Raw genomic sequence first — 20,103 nt, forward strand, 5'->3', positions numbered from 1 at the left:
GGGCGGGGCCTGTGGCGGGCCGGGGCCTATCCCGGAAGTGTGGCCGCGGCGGGGCGGGCCATGGCGGGGCGGGCCGGGGCGGGGAGCCGGGTGTGGGAAGCGTGGCGGCCCCGCCCCGTCTCCTGGACCAGCCGCGGCCGCCAGCGCCGCCGCAGCCGCAGGGACCGGCGGACACAGCAAAGGCTTGCGGTGCGGGCCGGAAGGTGAAGACCTAGGGCCGGGGTGGCAGGGCGGGAGCTGCGGCCCAGATGCTGGGGTCCGGGCGAGGGGCGGAGCCGAGATGCTCGGCACCTAGCGGGAGGGCGAGCGCGGGACCGCCCGGGCTCGGCCCTTCGCCTCTGGGCCGAACCGGGATGCCAGGGCGGCGCCGCTGCGGGTGCTAGGCGCGCTGAGGGCCAGGTGCAGCGGACCTGCGGCCTGGCTGACGCCTTGGCAGCGGGGATGGGGTGGAGGCGCCCGGCCCCGCAGCCCGGCGCAGGAAGGTCGTGGGCACTTCTTGTGGTGGGGCGGAGGCGATCGGACCTGCTGGCTCAGCGCTAGTGTCGCCTTCACTCCCCAGCCAGCTTCTCTGCGGCTTCCCTCCGTACCTACCACCAAGGGCTGGAAAAGTTTCTAGAGGCCTGAATGGCAAACTACACACCACTCATAGCGAGTGTCCTATAAATGCAAAATTAACGAGCCAGTGATGCTCGCCTTGTTCCTGCCCCCAAAATGAGACATTCCCCTGCCTGCCTGCCCGTTATTAAAAAGCAAACAAACTTTTTGCATAGTTCCCTCAGGAAAACCACACATCTCCGCAGCCCACCATGGCAGACGAAATTGATTTCACTACTGGAGACGCAGGGGCTTCTAGCACTTACCCTATGCAGTGCTCAGCCCTGCGCAAAAACGGCTTCGTGGTGCTCAAAGGACGACCATGCAAAATCGTGGAGATGTCAACTTCCAAGACTGGAAAGCATGGTCACGCCAAGGTAAGCCCTTTCAAGTCTTTATTTGGCTTCAGCAATAAGATCAGTTGTGCCCCATTCTACACCAGGAGGCTTCTAGATTTAAAATAACTTCTTTTTCTTCCATCAGTCTCTGGGTGACCAGCTATTAATCTGAGTCCTCTCTTTTAATTGGGCCCTTAGAATGTTGCATTAACGGGAAACGAAAGCTTTCTTGATCCGGGTGGTCCAAAACATCTTTATAGTTTATAGTTGAAAACAAACCTGTTCTTACAGTTCTAAGAGATCTGGTCTTCGTTATCTATGGACTCTTGTAACTGACGTGCTGAGGTCTGTAGAGCATTGAGTTCTGATGCCATGAAACTGTTCAGGTTTCAGGTGTTTTACCGAATCTCAGTTCTATGGCGCTGCAACTTTTTAAAAGGAAGTAAGATGACCTTGGAAGAGGTGAAAGGATCCGTTCCCTTCAGGATTGGGATTGTGCGCCTGTGTGATGCGTGCCGTGCTTGACAGAGTAAACGTGCTTCCTGTTGTCCCTCCTCTGGTTAGGTACACCTTGTTGGAATTGATATTTTCACTGGCAAAAAATATGAGGATATTTGCCCTTCTACTCACAACATGGATGTCCCGAACATTAAGAGAAATGATTATCAAGTAAGTACTGACTTCCTTAACGGTGTTTCAGAAGTGTGCAGGCACCCTCGTCAGTCGTGTGCAGACAAAACTTGAGAGTGGTTTTATAGGGTATTTTCCTCACCAACTACTAGAATCCGCTCATCTTCCAGATCGGAGAAAATGTGTTTTGTTTTTCTGTTAGTATTTTTAAATTTTGAAATCGGGATCGTATGTCTCAGGCTGGCCTTGAACTCACCATTCATTCAAGGATGACCTTCAATTTCTGATCCTCCTGCCTCACGTTGCACTAACAGGTGTGTACCTTCATGCCTGGTTATTTTGTGCTGGCGATCAAACCCCAGGCCTCCCGTACTCTAGGCAAGTACCTTTCCAATTGCCCTGTATCTGCAGCCTCTATCCCTGCATTTTACAAATGCTGTATTGGGAGCTTGCTGTCAGGCCTGACCCTGGAGCTCAGTTCCCGAGAGGTCTGACTCCTGTGACCTCTGACCTCCACACATGAGCTGGGAAACAAGTGCCCACATACATACGTCCAGTAGGTAAATAAACAAATGTAAGTAAAAATTTCAAGTGTGCAAAGATGTACTTACTGTGAATAAATCCAATATTTAGTAAAACTGCTATTCTCTCTTGTAAATATTTCAGATTTAGATAACTCCTTCCCAGGTGTTATTTCTTTTCACTGAACAGACCTAAGACTTTCAAGACTGGAATTCATACTCCTACTGACAAGGTTTTTACGTTAGTAAGTTTAAGTCACAATCTTGTATTCTCAAGTAGGGACATAACTTGAAATCTATAACTAAGTTGCCTGGTCGCTGAGTGCAAAGAAGAAATGAAAAGCTGTGTAACTGGTTTATTTATATCCACTAACTGTGACCTTTTATTAAATTGTATATATATAACCTTCGAGCTTTTTTGCAATGACACCTGGAGGTAGGTCGTGTTCAATGACAGCATTTTGTGGTTTGGAGTGTTGATGTTAACCAACTTTCTGGAATATGGAAGTTCTGATTGATCATAGCTAAAGCAGGACCTGAAAGTCTTCTGGGTTTTAATACCAAATACAAAGTAAAACAACTTGTCATCTTCTCTAAGTATCAGCTTGACCCTAATCCTTAAGTGGGTCCCTTTCTATATCACTTACCTAGTATTGAAGAGGCTGGTACCAACTGTATTTGCTCAATATTTTCCTTCGGCGCGATCCATGTGTAAACCTATTTTTCTAGTTTTAATTTGCTGAGCAGTTTGATATTTTCACTGTGTTTTCTAGATTGAGTCTGTACAGATTTAGAATATTTTGATAGTTATATCAAACACCAAAGCAAGTGATGTTTTGAGTCAAGTAGATCTGGTAGTGGCACTTTTCTAGCTAGATGGTCTTTTACAAAGTTTGTGTTTTCTCTGAACTCCTGCCTTTCAGTCTACACACCAGGGTGGCATGCACGATGGATGAGAAAACGTGTGCCCATTAGTAGCTGTGTACACCAACAAGTACTTCTGCTTTGCTTCACATTTTCTATATAAAAATCCTATTTGATCATTTCATTATTCTTAGGTGACAGGCTTTAGATGTGGTACACAGTGCTAGTCAGTAAACCTACCTAAACGTGTGCATCTTTTTTCAGTATGGAGGCATATAAGATTGACATGTCAGCTTAAGGCTAAGTATAGAATTTACTTTAGCCAAAATGGCTTTCTTTTCTCATCTTGACTTGTGAATGCTTTGAATACTCAGTACTTATATAGTTGTTTTTTATTCAAAGCTTCTACCTGTTGGATGCTTATTATCGAATTAATGAGTCACTGATTGAACCTTAAAATTTAACATAAAAGGACTAATGTGGTTTGGGTTTTATGTGGTGTTTAGTGAGGCCCAAGCGCATGCCCCTTGCCTCGTGTGCAGAAGTTAAGCACAGGCAGGTCTAATAACAATGCAGGCCGTCTAGTAGCCTAGGGCAAAGGGAGAACAGGTCATTGTGTGTCCTTTTTAGAGTCTGTTTGTTGTGTGATTTTTACGTTCTCATTCTTAACTTTTCTTTAAAGTGTTCCATGGTTGAGATGGTATGGTGCCTTCTCAAGCATGCATCCCCCTAGCCCCACCCCTAGTAGTCCACATGGCGCCGATAGCCAAGCATGGCATCACTCTGTCGATTGGATCTAGGTCTCCGCTTTGCCACTTACTGTGGTGTGACCTTAGCTGGCCAGTTATTTGACATCTCTTGCCTCTTTTACTTCGTAAAATGGGATGTGAATAGCAAAGTTCTCACAAGGCTGTTTCGAGGCTTACTGAACACTGAGGGCCATGCATGGCACAGGAAGTACTCAGGGTCTGTGGCTTCCCTCTTATCAAATTGGCATCAGATATTTATTTCCGGTCACTCGTTTAGAAATTTGGTTCTGGGAACTTTCTAGTGTGTTTGTCATGCTCTAGTGGTCTTCACTCCTCTCCCACTGCACCTTGGTTAAGTCCCTGCCTCTGGTAGCATCTGGCTGCAAGCAGTTCCTTTGTATCTGCTGAATTCAGTATTTTCAGTGCCAGTACGGCAGCTAGCCAAAGTAGATTGTGTACATCTATTCATTGTAATAATTTTTTTTAAAGATTTGGAGAAAAATATGTTAATATTTACAGATAGAACTTGTATATTCTTAAAATGAGTTCAGGATGCAAGAAAGTGTCTCCTGGCTCCCATTCCAGGATTGGCTCCGATTGATATTGCTAATATTCATTAGTTTTCTCAGAAGAAGTTACAGTTGCCTGGGGTCCTGTGGTGGTGTAAAAGAGAAAATGCTTTCAGGGCCTCTGGGGGGAATTCCCAATTTATTAAACGTAGAAATAGTTTGCTTAGGTTCTCCTTTGGAATCATAGTGTATAGAAATTTCTTTACTACTGTACATTCTACCACAAAATAAATGTTTTCTGGATTTCCTGCAGTTGTATCTGTCATTTGAAAAAACATGCCTTGTAGGGAAAACTACGCAGTACAAGACATATAAAATACTTGGTAGATTGCCAGAACTATGTAATTTAAATCCAAATTAACACACACATACACACTACACACATACACATACACACTACACACATACACACACACACACACACACACACACACACACACACACACACACACGGAGATCAGAAGACAACTTTCAGGAGTTGGTTCTCACTCCTAGGGATATGGGCTGTAGGGCTGTAGTTCAGGACATTGGTCTTGAAGGCAAGCACCTTTACCCCCTGAGCCACCGCACAGCCTCCATGTTGCAAGTTAAGATAGTAGTATATAATAAAGAAAATAATGATGCTGTGATTTCCCTGTGCTTTAAAGTCCCTTATCATTTTAATGTTTTCTGTGAATACCTCATATTCTTCATGAAACAATTCTTTCTCTGGAAATGGAGAACCACTAAACCAGAAGAGCCCACTATTTTAGGGAGAAGCAACAAATATGCTACAGGATCGTTCAGGGTCGCAGTGAAAAGAGCCATGTTAGGTTGCTAAGTTAGTGTGTTCTACTTACAGGAAAAGTAGCAGCATCTAATATACTATAACTTGTAACAGTACAAGGTCCTCAAGGTCAGTCCAGTAGGGAGCCATGGAATTCTCGGGGCAGCATTTCATTGTCTCATTATTCTGCCTCTCAGTGAGGACATGAGGTGCTGTAAGAAAGATGAGGCATCCTCTAAAGCCAGGTGGAGTTTTATCAGAAGCACCATGGGCAGGAAAAGCAGGTCCATGTGTAGACTGGGTCTACTGCAAGAAGCCCTCCTCACTCTTTCTGCAGTGTTCCCAGGGACTTGCTGTTCGCACTGGGGAAAACTGCCAAGTCAGGGGACCTTTATTATTCCTTTCTGTGAGGCTCTCAGATGTGGCTTTGTCAGCCTTAGTGAGAGAAAGCCCATGTCATTAAGCCTGTTGAGCAAGTACTGAGGCAGCAGTAACAAGAGACTGAATGTCATTCACTACAAGAACTACCTTTTTATTTAATCAAGAGCCTCGTTTATAGCTTGCACCCACCAGTGAACATCTGCTAGCATCTCCAGAGATCTGTGCATATACCATAACTCTAGATCTCAAATTAACAATTTCTCTAGTTTGGTTTTCCAGCATCCTTGACTTCCAACCCAACTCTTGACTCTGTCTATATTCAGTAGAAATCAACACAGTACAGGTTTCCTTCGTATTGTTTATGGCCACTAGAAGCCATTTTGAAATTCTTGTTTTTACAGTCAACTAGTCAGGGAGAATTCTCCATCAAGCCATTGGTATAAGTTCATGGGGGACAAGTGGCCCGTGTAGAAGAAAGTGCTTTCTGCATCTGAGCCACTGTCGTATTATTGGTGCTTTTCCGGCCCACTCATGTTATCTCGTATGTGGTCCTTCCACTTGGTGATGCTGTGTCACTGTACACACCCAACATAATGACTTGCTGGGTCAGCTAACGCCCAGGTGACGCTCATCTTATTTATTTAGATGATATAATCATAATGTTGAAGAATGCACTCTACCAGGGACCAGCAACTTTTGAAAAGTAGCTGAAGAGGGCCAGAGAGGGAAGGCAGAAGTTGAAAGAACTTGCATAGTGATGGCTGCTTGTTTTGAAATGGACTGGAAACTGGGGCTAAGGAAGCACTTAGTAACAATCTTCCCCTTCCACCTATTGTATATAAAATACAGGCAAAAAGAAAAGAAAACAAAAAACTATCCTTCCCACAATCCCCCTTTCTATGTTCCTTCTTACTATGGACACATCATTGGCAGGATCTGTAGTCACTCTTGCCCCCTGCACCCTTCCTATCTCCTCTTCCTTTCTCAGCCCCTGTGCCTCCCAGAGTTTAATAGTTTCTGTGCTCTCTCTTTCTAGAATCTTGCATCTTTTCCCCATGTTGCTGTTTTATCTTACTTCTGTGTGTATGTGCACCCATGCACATGCATGCCATGGAAGGAGTCAGCGCTCCCCGCACCGTGTGGGATTCAGAAGTCAAACTCAAGCCACCAGGCTTCTGCCTCGAGCACTTTTACCTGCTGAGCCTTTTCACCACCCATACTTCGCTTTTTATTGTGAGAATTATCTAAGTGTCAAAATCCCACATTCATATCACCTGGGTGTTACACTTATCAACATATGACAGATCTTGCTTTATCTGTACCCCACTCCTTTGAAAAACATTTTATTTATTTGGTAATTTCACACATGAATGCAGTGCAGTTAGATGATGCCCACTCCCCTCCCAAATTCCTCCCAACTTCACAGCCCCCCCTTTCTCATTTATATAACCCACTAGGCCCAGTAAGTGCTGCCATATGCACATGGCATAAATGCATCATCCACAGGAGTGTGAGAAGTCAACCAGGGGCCACTCTGTCTGCTGAAGAAGACTGGCTTTCCTTTCCCCAGTGGTTAGAGCTGGCGCCTCATGCGTTCTCTCCCTCTTGGTGCTGACTTGACGGCTGACCTCGTGCAGGTCTTGTGCTGACAGGCAGACCTGCTGTGAGTTCATGCATGCAAGGCTCGATGTCCAGATGACACTGCTGCACACAAGCATCCTGGATACCTGGTCCTCAAAGTCTCCTCTTCCTTTTCTGTAATACTGCCTGGGCTGTACCCCAACTCTTCTGTTATATGTTTGTTTGGGGGACAAGATCTCAACAGGTGACTAACATTAGCCTGGAACTCACAAACCTCTTTACCACCTCCCAGGTGCCAGGATTAAAAGCATGTGCCACCATGCTGGCCTGTGTCCAGCATTTGCTGTTCCTTCATATATTCTCTTCTTCTTGATTATTTTGAAGCTAATCTCAGATACTTTACCCTTTTGCCCGTATTTTGTTATCTAAAGGCTAAGAACTGTAAACAAAGCCAGACACAATACCATACCTAAAACAGATGTTAGTTCCTCATTCCTGCACCTCCCTAATTGCTTTGTGTTGCCTTTGTGGGTGTGATAGTAGCTGGGTTTGTTTCATGGTTTAGTAAGCTGACGCAGGCCTGAATAAGGCCTACACAATGACATTGCTTCATAGGGCTCCTGAATCTGTGTTACTCCGCCATTTCTCCTCTATCACATACACTGAATTCTCTCTCTCTTCTCTCTCCCTTTCCCTCCCTCTTGTTCCCACTGTGAGAGACTGAATCTCAGGCGTCTAGATTTTACTAACTGCATTTCTTTACCATTTCCAGGTTCCTTCTGTGTATTTCTAAGGTGAGACAAGAGTTCCGGGCGGTTAGCTTTTGTTTTCTTTTGTGGTGTTGTTGTTGTTGTTGTTGTTGTTAAGTAAGGCTGTCCACAGGTGAAGTTCTGTGCACCTCTCAGGGGTAAACGAATCTTACTTTTCTTGGTTTTGTTTTTGTGGTTGCTTTGTTTTGTTTTGAAGACAGAGTTTCTCTGTGTAGCCCTGGCTGTCCTGGAACTCACTCTGTAGGCCTTGAACTCACAGATCCACCTGCCTCGGCCTCCCAAGTGCTGGGATGAGGGGGTCAAGGGCGCTCACCACTGCCCACAGAATCTTATTTTTCTTCTTTAAGATTATTAGACATATATCATCATTGCCCCACTCCATTAATTTAAAGGAAACAAGGTAATAATCAGGTGTTCCTCTGTTTCTTTGAAAGACAGATTGCTTCTATGGAAACTCATCATCAGTTGTTTTGTTTTTACCTTGAGGATTAGGGCATATACCTCCTGAGTGTGTTCTCCTACATGTGTGTGTACATATACTAGCAAGCCAGGACAAATACTTCCCTCTGCCTTTCATTATCAGTGATTTTAATATTTTAAAAAACATTTATTTCTGTGTATGTGTGTGTGTGTGTGCATATATGTATGCACAGGGGGTCACTTACATATACTATGATGTAACTGTTGAGGTCAGGAACACTTGGGAGAGTTGGTTTTTCTACTATGCAAATCCTAGACATTGCATCAAATTGTCAGGCTTGGCAGCCAGCTCCTTTACCCACTGAGCCGTCTCACCCTCTCCGTTATCAGATTTGAAATGACCTGTTCCTAGTACCCACTGCAGTTGACCACTAAACTGACATGTTACTATGAACTCAGACAACAGCACACTTGAGTTTTAGCACATTATCTTTGTCATACTCATTGATTTTCTGGTATTTTCTTACAGCCAAAGGCAGCGTACTTACACTAGTTCCTAAATGAGTCCCTTTGGAATGTGCCTAATGCATGGTCTGGACAGTTCCTCATTCTCTAGTAAACAGCTCACTCCGGATTCCCACTTGGATGTGAAATCACCCTTGATTTCTTTAGTTTAGTACCGCGTTGGTCAGGCGTCTGGCACACCCATTGCATGTATTACATATGTTCTAATCCTAACAGCTTTGAGAAAAGATGGAATTTTGCACAAAATACACTTGAGATTTAACAGTAACACCATTGGCTCCTTCCTTCCTTCCTCCTTTTTAAAGAGAAAGAGCTATATTTAGACTGTAATGATGTTGCAGATACCACCCCAGCATCCAGGTGGTGGAAGTTAGCATCACCATTAGCAGATACATTTGCCTCCTGGTGTTACTGACACTCTGAGAAGACATCATCTAGATACTATTTCTTCCAAGCACACATTCCATGAACTACAAGGCAGACCCAGACGGACAGTCTGTAAAACAAGTAAGTGCCAATGCCCTGAGAGATGGGTGATAGAACTCCTCCACATTAAAGGAAACAAAACCCACACAACAGCACAGGCTGCAGGGTGGTACCCAGGAGCCGCATCAGAACAACTGGCACCCTGGAAAATGGATAATAGACTAGTTTGAAGATTTATGTAAGAGTGTGTCCTTGTTCTTGGGGTAAACACACTGAAGAATTTATATCTGAAAAATCGTGATCTATGAAACTTAGCCTCAAATGATTCAGCAAAACCAGGAATGTATAGCAGTGTATTTTATGTACACACACACACACACACACACACACACACACACACACACACACACGGATATACATAGACAGTTAAATGTTAACAAGGGATGAATCTAGGTAAAAGATGCATACTTTTTAAGTAATTTCCTTAAGTTCATATACATATATATGGCTTCACTAGATGCTTATATTACAGTTACATGTTTTTGTCTTAATGTATTTCACATTCATTGAAAATTAATTCTGGCTCTTTAAAAAAAATGGCATTTTAAATGATTATCAGGATCCCAGTATTCTTACCTGGCTCCTGTGTTTCAGTCCCTGGTGGCAATAGGACTCTTTCCCTCTGAAGTATCACATTCCTCCCTGGGAGCTACTACAAGGGCAGCCAACTCGGCCACATGTGAGCATCTGTCCTCAGGTACTGAAACACTGCCTGTGTGCCTCAGACTCCTCGTTCTTCATCATTTCCCCAGCTCCCTCTCAAACACTTCAGTGATTAAAAGTTCACTGTGTAGAATCTTAGGTTTCGACGTGTGCAAAGACTCCCCTATGGAGTGGAATCTGTTCACTTGCAGAGCAGACCTGTTCAGAGGCACCAGAGCACTTGGAACCTGCTCTTGTGTGTTGGCTTCTGTGCTCTGGTTAGCAGTGTCAGGGCCCACGCCTCATTCCTTTTATGTGTGTTAGCAGCCAATAGTCTGGATGAATGGCCAATAGAGTAGACTTCTGCAGAGTCTTGGAATCGTCAGCACACTGGTGGTGGGGACTTGATGGTTCCTCATTCCTGTAATAGAAGAGTTGTATCAAGGGGTTGGTGACACAACTCAGCAGTTAAGAGCAGGGGAGTTCTACAGGACACGAGTTCAGTTCCCAACACCCATATTGGGAGTCTCACAGCTTCCTATAAATCCATCTTCAAAGGATCGTAACACCGCCGAGCTTGGTGACCGGCACAGATACAGACTCAGATGCTCATACAGCTACACACAATTAAAAAATTACCCTACAAGGAGACCATCCAGGCTGAAGGATCTGGACCCAGGGGGGCCTGCACAAACTGTTCACAAATCAAGGCCATTGCATGCAGAGAGCCAAACCCCCTGTTCAGATGTAGCCGATGGACAGCTCATTCTCCATGTGTGGGGGAGCAGGGGACTGCCTCTGACATGAACTCTTGGTGTGCCCCCCCCCCCCCCCGTCATTTGATCACTTCCCCTTGGTGAGGAGGCCTGGCGGCACTCAGAGGAAGGGGAAGCAGGTTATCTGCATGAGACCTGATAATCTGTGGTCATATGGTGGGGAGGAGGTCCCCTTCTGTCGGAGGTCTAGGGAGGGGAATAGGGTAAAAGAGGGAGGGAAAGTAGGAACTGGGAAGATACAAGCAAGGGGATAATAATCAAGATGTAATTTGAATAAATTAAGATTTATTAATTTATTAATAAATTAAGAAAAGAAAAGTCAATTTTAAAAAGCATTGTATCAAAAAGTATGCTATTTTACAAGTTGGATCATGATTGGGTTTGTTTCATTAATACCATAAGATGTAACAATGTTAAAAGTCTGTCACCACCACCCCTCCCTGGGGGTCTATAGACAGTCAGTGGCCATAAGTGGAGGGAGAGATATTTTCTCATGTAGTGTAGCCACTGAGAAGGTGCCCATGCTCCTGTAAATAATCCCTCACCAACACTTCTGTAAGCAACTCTTAACGAAACTTACCAAGTCACCAAGAAATAAAGAAGACATGAAAATAGAAGAAGGACTAATTGGGACCAGCTGCAGTGGAGGGGTCAATGGATGGTAACGGGGTAAATAAGACAAAAATGCATTATATATTGTATTATAAATAATATATAGGTACTGTATATATATGAAAATGTTTTTTAAAATCTATTAGCAGTGCCCTGAAGACCAAAAATTTCCAATTAACTTTGCTTATAACCAAATTATAAAATGCATCATTTTAATAGTAAAAAACTAAAAATAACTTTTATGCCCACTAACATAAAAATTTGCATACAGTATACATGTAGTGGTAAGAGGAAAATAGGTCTCTATTTTCTCATTTGAAAAATTACTAAAACATATTATTCATTCAAAAACTTATGAAATACCTTATTTTCCTTAAAAAATACCTCTGCCTTTAATGTGTCTTTGAATGTAAATACCTTGGCAATGCAGAGACTGACAAGGCTAGTACAGGGGAGTGAATTATATGTGTCTTTTGTTCTATATGCCTGCATTTTACTTTTTTGTGGGAGTTTGGAGGAACAGGGTCTCAAACTATTTATTTCTGGCTGTCCTGGAGCTTACAATGAAGACCAGGCTAGCCTCTGCCTCCCAAAGGCATGAGCCATTTTGGCATTTTTAAATGCCACGGATCTGTTAATGCATTGCTGTGTTCCTATCCAAGATACTGTGTGTTGCAGTTGAACTGTGTAAATAGCACAACAGAGTGGATATGGCCTAATCAGTGCGCACCTGCGATTTCTTCTACTAGCTCATATGCATTCAGGACGGCTACCTCTCCCTGCTGACAGAAACTGGTGAAGTCCGCGAGGATCTTAAGCTGCCAGAAGGAGAGCTGGGAAAAGAAATAGAAGGGAAATACAATGCAGGTGAAGACGTGCAGGTAAGACCAATGGCACATCGGTCTCAAAACACTGTATAAGAATTTGGCCCTGAAGAAGTTAGCGCAAAAGACTGTGTGTGCAGACGTCTGCTTCCCAAGCACCCCGGTCTGTGTCTCTGCGCCCTGCTGTCAAGTCTGCTTCTTCACCTTCAATAGTGTTTGTCATCTGTTCACACGCATACATGCAACAATCATATATAACATATAAAATAAATTTCAAAAACTGAAATATAACTTAAAAACCTCTGACAAAGAAAGCATCAAGTTTGGGGGTTGGTGTATTTGTTTTCTTCTGGATTGACGTGAAACTCCATACTTGTTTTAGAGAGCTACCTATGAGTTTAGGAAATTGGAAGGCAGGGTGGGAAGGAGGGAGGGGGGAAGATAATTCTGTGTTATAACTCTCAAAAGCATAACATGGAGGAAATATTGGTAACAGTGTTTCCAGTTTACTGGAAGGTACTTGGGAGTTGTCCTGAACCACCTAAGGAATTCCACTCCAGGAAACTGTCCAGAAGATAGGCTAACTACTGCCGATTACCCCTTTCCCAGTTCAACATTAGAAGATCCACGAGTACACAGTATTTGGTGAACACAGTGCGTCTTTTCTGGGTGTTGCCTCCTAAGTGACTCTTTGCCTGCCCTTCTCCTTGCAGGTGTCTGTCATGTGTGCCATGAGCGAGGAGTATGCTGTGGCCATAAAGCCCTGCAAGTAGGACCGTCCACACAAGCAAGTCCACTAGGTCTGCATCTAGCCGTTCCAAAGCTATGGCCTTCACAAGCAACCTCATGTTTTATGTTTTTATTATTTTAAAATTGTGCTAGCTTCATTTTGCAGGCAATTAGTAACTTTAAGAGAACATATCAAGATGTATAATTTTGTAAGTATCTTTCCTGTTACTTTCCTGTGGTTTTCATTGTGTGACCATAACAAACAGATACAACAGCTTCAGTCGATGTCACTGTCTGAGCAAATCACTCCTGAACTTATGTGGTTAACAAACCAGGGTTTTAAATCAACAATGTAGCATTTAGTGGAATGGAAATATCATGCATTTTAGTTGAACTGCTCTGTGCTAATTTCAGACTTAATATCTAGAATTCATAGATTATTAAGTGGAATTGTCAAAGCTCCAGGCTCTGTGTGGCAAACTTGCATCCTGAAACTAAACTCTTGTTATCAATAAGTGTCATTATCTTGGTGGCCAGGTGTCCCATGTATTACCTCTATCATGGTTTTCTTTGCCAGATTGGTGACAGAGCTCCAGTGTGTGTGTGTGTGTGTGTGTGTGTGTGTGTGTGTGTGTGTGTGTGTGTGTGTGTGTGCGCGCGCCTTCACAGAGGGCACAGACTGCTGAATAAGTCTGAGCAAGGCCAGCAAGTAGCAAAGAAGACACAGGGCAGCTGCGAAGCGGGCATTGAAACTGCAGGGTTTCTCTAAGACCCTGTATGCGCATACAAAGCAGATGGAGCTCTGTTTGTATTTGCTTTTAGCTGTGTCCCCAGCCTCTGCTCCAGCACAGGAGGGATGAGTGGCCTTTGCGGGACTCTGCAGTGGTGCCTAGGTGGGCATGGTGGCAATCCAGCCCTTCAGCAACGGTTCAAGTAATTGGTTTTTGACATTAGACGAAAATTAGGAATTCTTAAGTTGCTTTGCAATTCTTGATTTTAAATTGATTTGTTAAATGTATGTACACTTTTCTAAAGTGGAATAGAAGAAAACCATGAAAGAAATATTACCTTATTTGAAAATTATTTTAGTGTGTAATGCTTTTTTATTCTCTTGTGACTTAATTCTGGTACTGCCGTGAGGTATCAGTAGGAAAGGGTTCTGTGAACTGCATTGCTTTATTGTGCTGTAGGTGATGGCCTCCGCTTCTCTTGAGACTTTTGGACTGTCTATAGATCATGTCCAGAATTGTAGACATAGTTGTGGATTTGTGAGGAACTGACAGTCACAATCACCCATTGGAATGCAGCTTAGAGCAAAGCCCTCTGGTAACATCTTGACTCTCTGACCCCAGCTCGGGTGCTTTCTGTCATGCCTGGACCCTCAGAGTCCTTTGTTCGCATCCAGAAGAAATGTGGACAATGCAATTCAACAGGTCAGCAACTTGAAACAGATTAAAAAGGTCCCAAGATTTTAATTGCTTAATTTGTACGCAGTTTTAAGTCTTGTCTTGTCCTCCACAAACCAACTCAGAGAAGAGGCCAGACCCTGTAGGAGACGAGCCGGGAAGAGACTTGCGAAGCACGGGCATCAGTGAAGCTGTAGCCAGTTGACTTTAACCTGACCTTCTAGCTTTTGTCCGTGCAAAGCACAATTAGAAATTAGGCTGAATTCTCCCCGGGTGTCTGCTGCGTGGTGCTTTAGACTTCTGCTGTGTGGTGTGAACCTTGATGGCACTGATTGGCCTGTTATAGCAATCCAGGAAGTTATTTCTCGCTGCTGTTTTCTGGTCACACTACCTGGCCTACTAGTAGCCGCAGCGGTGTTTTGGTTTCCCATTCCTCAGGAGTGGCATGTTCTTACTCTTCCTAACTTCCAAACCACATGAATCTCTGTTTTTCATTGCACTGTAAGTGTGTAAACTAGAGCAGTGCAGCTCTGCTCCATACTTTGAATGGAAAAAGCTACTTACACCTAAATATTTCATTTTAATACTACATAAGTGTACATACTCCAACATGTAACTATAGAGTTTAAAGATCCAGGACTGTTTATTTTCAATAGATGTTTCTCTTAAAGCAAAATATTTCATTTAGCAAAGCTTTATTATACTAAAAGGAAGCAGAGAGCATAGATTTTTAAACATGGAACAACTTACTTCTTTGTCACATCAGAGAAATGCTAACAGTTGATTCCTAGTATTTGTTGTACTTTGTGTAGCAGATCTGGATGTAACCACGTATCGTGTCTGTTCACATTCCGTTGCCATTTGGACAGTATTAACAGGTTGAATTTTTTGTTCTAGCATAAGAGGTTTAATTTCTGTTGTGAAGACTTTGCTACACTGGTACAGTTGTGTGCCCTCTGACCTAGGTCAGACCCCTGCGGCTCTGACTTGGCCTTCGCATCCTCGATGCCCCTCGGGGGCTGCCAGTCACTTGACATGGTTACCAACCAAGCTCTTGACTCCTTCTCTTCCCAGTGTCGATCCCTGTCCCAGTGCTTTCTGTCGTGAGCAGAGCTCTCACAGTCAGTCTGCGTCTGTAGGAGACCATGCTGCAGCACTATGGGCAGATGGCTTTCCCTACCGCACAGTGGGACTGTGTGGATAATGCTCTTTCCTCCAAGTCCTTCCAAGTCCTACAGTACTGTAAAGTACAGTAGGCTGGTAGTGCCTCAGATGTTGGTATGTTTGGGTTTTTGTTTTTGTTTTGCTTTGTTTTAATTGATAAGTTTTGCAGAACTTGCTTTGGTACGTTTAAACTTGCTTTGGTACGTTTAAGGCTTCTCAATTATATTGTTTCTAGTTGAGCTGGAATTCAAATGCATTGTTCTCAGGGCTGTTTGTGCTAGGAGCTGAAGTGTCAATATTTTAAAGCTAGCTGCCTACAAATATATTTCAAGTGTTTCCCAAGTCATAATACTATAATACATACAAATAAAATTCTTAGTATAACATATTTAAGCTATGTGGTAAGTATTTTTTAAATGGGAGCATTAGTAGCAGCTAGACTGGAAATCTTGCCGTATTTTTTTACTTTAGAGTAAAAATCCAAGGGGTCTTACCTTGAAACCCTACCCTTGTTGATGTATCCGACAACATGCTTTTGGCATGGACCCCAAAGAGAGTTTTGGAGCCAGACACATTGATACATTGGCTCTCAGACACATTCAAGAAGAGACAGGAAATTCTTAACTCTTTTGGGTATCTTAAAATGTTTACATACTGAATTCACACTTGCTATGAGAAACCATGGATCTCTAATATAAGAGCAAACCTATCAAGGCATATTTCCATAAGCAGTATACTGTGCTGATAGGAACCTGCACAGCTTATAATATTTAAGTATATTTCATAGTTCTCAAGCCTTTCTTCTGTTAACATTCCAACAAGTAATAGGCAACAAAGGTTTTGGGTTTTTTGTTTTGTTTTGTTTTGCTTTAGTCTATGGTAGACAAATCCTACAATTGAGTCTATTAACTTAAATCTATGAAATGTGTTCTCTGGATTGGACAGACGGCGTTATTATTTGATTGTCGAGGGAACACTGGGACTTAGCCCACGGAGCACAGATGTTGGGTGGAAACAGGGTTTGTAGTCACTATGTAATTTAATGTTCCCATTAACTAAACACCCAAACACCAATATAACTACCAAGTGAGGTCAGTACCTGAAGAGAGCTGTAGACATCTGATAAGCATAGCGCCTTCCTGTGGAGGGCACGTCTTAGGGCAGCACACACAGGCTGTCACCTGCTCAACACATACGTATTGCCAGACTTTCCCGTCACCACTGTTCACATCATAAAACAGGTCTGAACCCATTTTACAGTAGCAATCGAGATGCTTTCATTAATCGGAAGTGCTTGAGAACCATTCTTGATGTTGGTGGGATTTGGTTCATTTTAGTTTGAAATGTACTTTAAAAATATCAGACATTAAACTGATCATCAATGGCTGAAGAACCTATTAAAGATTATATCTGTGCTCCATCTTAAGCTGATTCTGTATTGTGGCTAATCTAGTACAAGTAAGCATTCACTGTTATTGCCACATATACTTAAAAATTACTAGTTCTAAGCCACAATAAAAACATGACTAGTTCTATATTATCATGTACTTTTACCCTCCTCTCCCAGAAGAAAACAGATCAAACGACATTGTCTAATCCATTGGCATTTTGTTAGTATTTTTTTTCTTAAATATAGGATACTTCTTGAATTTTCTTTCAAATGTTTTGGTTAATTGGTGTTTTACATTTTAAAAATGAGTAAACTTTGAATGTTCAATCTCTGGCTATACCTAAGTATCCTTTAAAATATCCTTATCAATGATAATGTTTGTTACCTTAAGATATGTCTGTTAACTTCATGTTATATTAAATGAAAATAAACTCAGCAGTGCACAGTTCTTATATGTGTATCTTCTTAAGGTGCTTTTGTACCACAAAATTGTATTCACCGTGTATAGAATTTCTAAAAGAAAGTCTTCCTCTTTTCTTGTTTCATATACTAGGTCCTTAATTTCAGTATTCTACCTTTATGGCTAAGAATAGTAATTTCTAACCTTGAGCTCCAGGTTAGGTATGAAATTGTCTTCCTTTTAAATTCTGAATTTCTTTGCTACCCAGGCATTGGTGGTATACAGGAAGTTATGGCAAGAGCACAATTCTGAGTTCAGGGCCAGCCCGGGCTATGTAGCAAGATCCTGACTCAAAAAACAGAGGCATCTATTGCAATCATGAACCCACATCTGTGATCAGCTGCACTGAACCCCCACAGAACTGACCCAGTGAGCTGTCAACCATGGAAGAAGTGCTCACAAGACCACCTCTTTGCTGTGAACTATATTAGCTATTTATGTTTTCTGGAAGAGAGAAAAACCATTGTTTCTACTTTTGTACCCACTGCTGAGCCCACTAGTCTCCAACTTATCTCTAAACCCATAGTCACAGTGATGGCCCTGGTCAGACTCAGTGAGGAAACGGAACATCAAGAAACAGTGGAGGGAAAGCTGAAGAGCAGGATCATGGGACGGGAGTGAGAGTGGTGGGTGTGTGGTATGCATATATGTCAGGTAATTTTAATTATGAATATACATATGAAACAAAACTGTTTGGTTTGGTTTGGGTTTGGTTTGGTTTGGTTTGGTTTGGTTTGGTTTGGTTTTGATCCAGGAATTTTTTTTGTTCATTTGTTTGTTTTTGATATAGGGTCTCGTTGTGTAGCCCAGAGTGACCCTGAATTTTGGGTCTTCCCACCTCCAGTTTCTGAATGCTGGTTTTATACTAGCGCCACATGTGGCCATTAATTTTTTAAGTATGTAAGACAGTTACTTGGCTCAGGATCCAGTGTAAAACAGAACTATATGGCCGCCTTCCTAACCATCCTCTACTTCATTCCACGGCACTAAGTGCCAAAGAGGGCCGTGGTCCCTTCCCCCCTGCCATCCCAGGGCCTCGGGTGTCGCTACCCTGCCAGCAGGGGTTGCTCTTCTCTCCACAGTGGCCTGCGTGGAGCCATGAGTCCTTGAAAGGAACCCTTCATCCTTCAGTTCTCACTCCGGGAACCATGTGACCAAGTTCACTGTCATAGCTCGATGCTTTCTGTTCTTCATGTACTTTCTCTGGCACATGAGCCAAGCCAGACTACCATGTCTGTTATCACTTTATATCCGTGATCATTAGATACTAATAACCTTACCCTTCCAGATCTACAAGCCAGAGTTTGGCAGTGACAGAAATATCCAGTTAGACTCTGTCCTTTGTCCCCACATTTTGTTGTCACTTGCAGATAGCAGGATCCCATTTCCCAGAAGTATATGTCAGAGAGGAAGCAGGTGACAAGGGTTGACTATAGATTGTCCATCAGTCTTGGTGTCTCTCTGCTCCCTTGTTATTAGGATTCCAAATGGTGACCTTTTGTAGAATCACCACATGCTAAGGTTATGCGGCCTCCCTGGGAGATTCAACCATCTATTCCCACAACACATTCAACAGATGTTTGTAACGGCAACCACTGGGTATGTATTGTCTCAGAAGGCCAACTAGCAAGGTCTTAGTCATCTCTTGGGAGACCTGCATAAGTATAATCAAAATAACATTCTGACCACACCCTGAGATGATTCCCCACACTCAAGTGATTTGTCCTGAGTTCAGGAGAGCTCAACAGGCCTGGCAGCCTTGGGTACCATCAGATCCCAACACAATTTCAGTGGGGTGATGGGCCTATGTATAAGTATGGTCATAGTATATCTGTCTTCCCGTTTTCAGTTGTGTGTGCTTTCATCTAACTGGTGGTGCCACCATTTTCATTTATGTGTAGGCATACATATTGCTCGCATCCTGAATTAGAGAAATAGCTTTCCTTCAAAAGCATAGGAACTTCCCACACACACACACACAAACAGTGCTGAGAACACAAAGAAAATACAAGGTTCTGTGGAGATTTTAAAATTATGTGGAGTAGAGGGCTATCACTGTAATCCAAATGCTCCTGAGTCTGAGACAAGAGGATGGTGGACACAAGGCCAGCCTAGGCTACATAGCAAAAGTCTTGTCTCTCACACACAGTGTAATACCAATTCCAAGTGGAATTAAAAACAAAGCTGGAAAAATAAAAGGAGTTTCTGCTTAGAAATTTTGAAACATACAATAAGAGGAAAGTCTGTAGCAAGTTCCTAAAGATAATAAAGGATTATATTTCAGATTCTCTGTAAAGTAGCCCCAGGAAAATTCAGAGCATCGCTGTCAGTGAAAATGGAAGCATGAACACAAGTGAGTTCATTCCTGAACCCGACAGCCAGCCAGCAAAGCAGAGCGGACGAGTTAACTTCTAATTAAAGGCTGTGGGGTGGGGTTCAGGACCTTTGTGAGTTCAAGGCCAGCGTGGTTTATATAACAAGTTCCAGGCTAGCCATGCCTACATGATGAAACTGACACACACACACACACACACACACACACACACACATCAAAAGCTAAAAAAAAAAAAAAATCAGTAAGTTAAAGAAAACAAAGAGGAGACGATGTGACAACTCAGCTGGTGTAAAAGCTATTAGCCACCAACCTGAGTTGGACCCCAAGAGCCACACGAAGGAGTCAACCCACAAGTTGTCCCCTCTGTGCCTTGGCATGTATTTGCAAATTCATAGATCACAGGACAGAAACATGAAGCAAGTAAATGTGGCGGTTTACGAATCAGCTTCCAGTAAATCAATGAGGCATTAGGAATAAATAAATTACAGAGACACAGAGAGCATCTGCTTCACATGCTGTGTGGTGCGTGATATTGTTAATGGGGCAGAGACCTTTCAAAAGAAAAGCCCTG

General features: G+C 43.0%; 1 protein-coding gene across 2 annotated transcripts; it reads left to right on the plus strand.

The window, feature by feature from the left end:
- Window positions 1-48: 48 nt before the first annotated feature.
- On the plus strand, window positions 49-17,185 carry EIF5A2 (eukaryotic translation initiation factor 5A2). 2 transcript variants are annotated; one of them, XM_084769836.1, is made up of 5 exons: window positions 51-203; window positions 771-971; window positions 1,497-1,601; window positions 11,974-12,105; window positions 12,762-17,185. In XM_084769836.1, the coding sequence occupies exons 2-5, from the start codon at window positions 807-809 to the stop codon at window positions 12,819-12,821; spliced, it is 462 nt and encodes a 153-aa protein (XP_084625962.1). In that variant the 5' UTR covers window positions 51-203; window positions 771-806; the 3' UTR covers window positions 12,822-17,185. The 2 variants fall into 2 exon arrangements, with proteins under 2 accessions (XP_084625961.1, XP_084625962.1); XM_084769835.1 differs by lacking the exons at window positions 11,974-12,105; window positions 12,762-17,185 and adding an exon at window positions 9,789-10,221 and having other exon boundaries at window positions 49-203.
- The last annotated feature ends 2,918 nt before the right edge of the window (window positions 17,186-20,103 follow it).

Source organism: Acomys minous, assembly GCF_964271855.1.
Source record: "Acomys minous genome assembly, chromosome: 19".
NCBI classification, from domain to species: Eukaryota; Metazoa; Chordata; class Mammalia; order Rodentia; family Muridae; genus Acomys; species Acomys minous.

What these genes read in the sequence shown, in the direction of transcription:
- EIF5A2 (XM_084769835.1), top strand. Translation starts at nt 807, where the DNA reads ATGGCAGACGAAATTGATTTCACTACTGGAGACGCAGGGGCTTCTAGC. An exon ending in GAAAGCATGGTCACGCCAAG is followed by an intron (nt 972 to 1,496) that starts GTAAGCCCTTTC and finishes TCCTCTGGTTAG; the next exon opens with GTACACCTTGTTGGAATTGA. An exon ending in TTAAGAGAAATGATTATCAA is followed by an intron (nt 1,602 to 9,788) that starts GTAAGTACTGAC and finishes CCTGTGTTTCAG; the next exon opens with TCCCTGGTGGCAATAGGACT.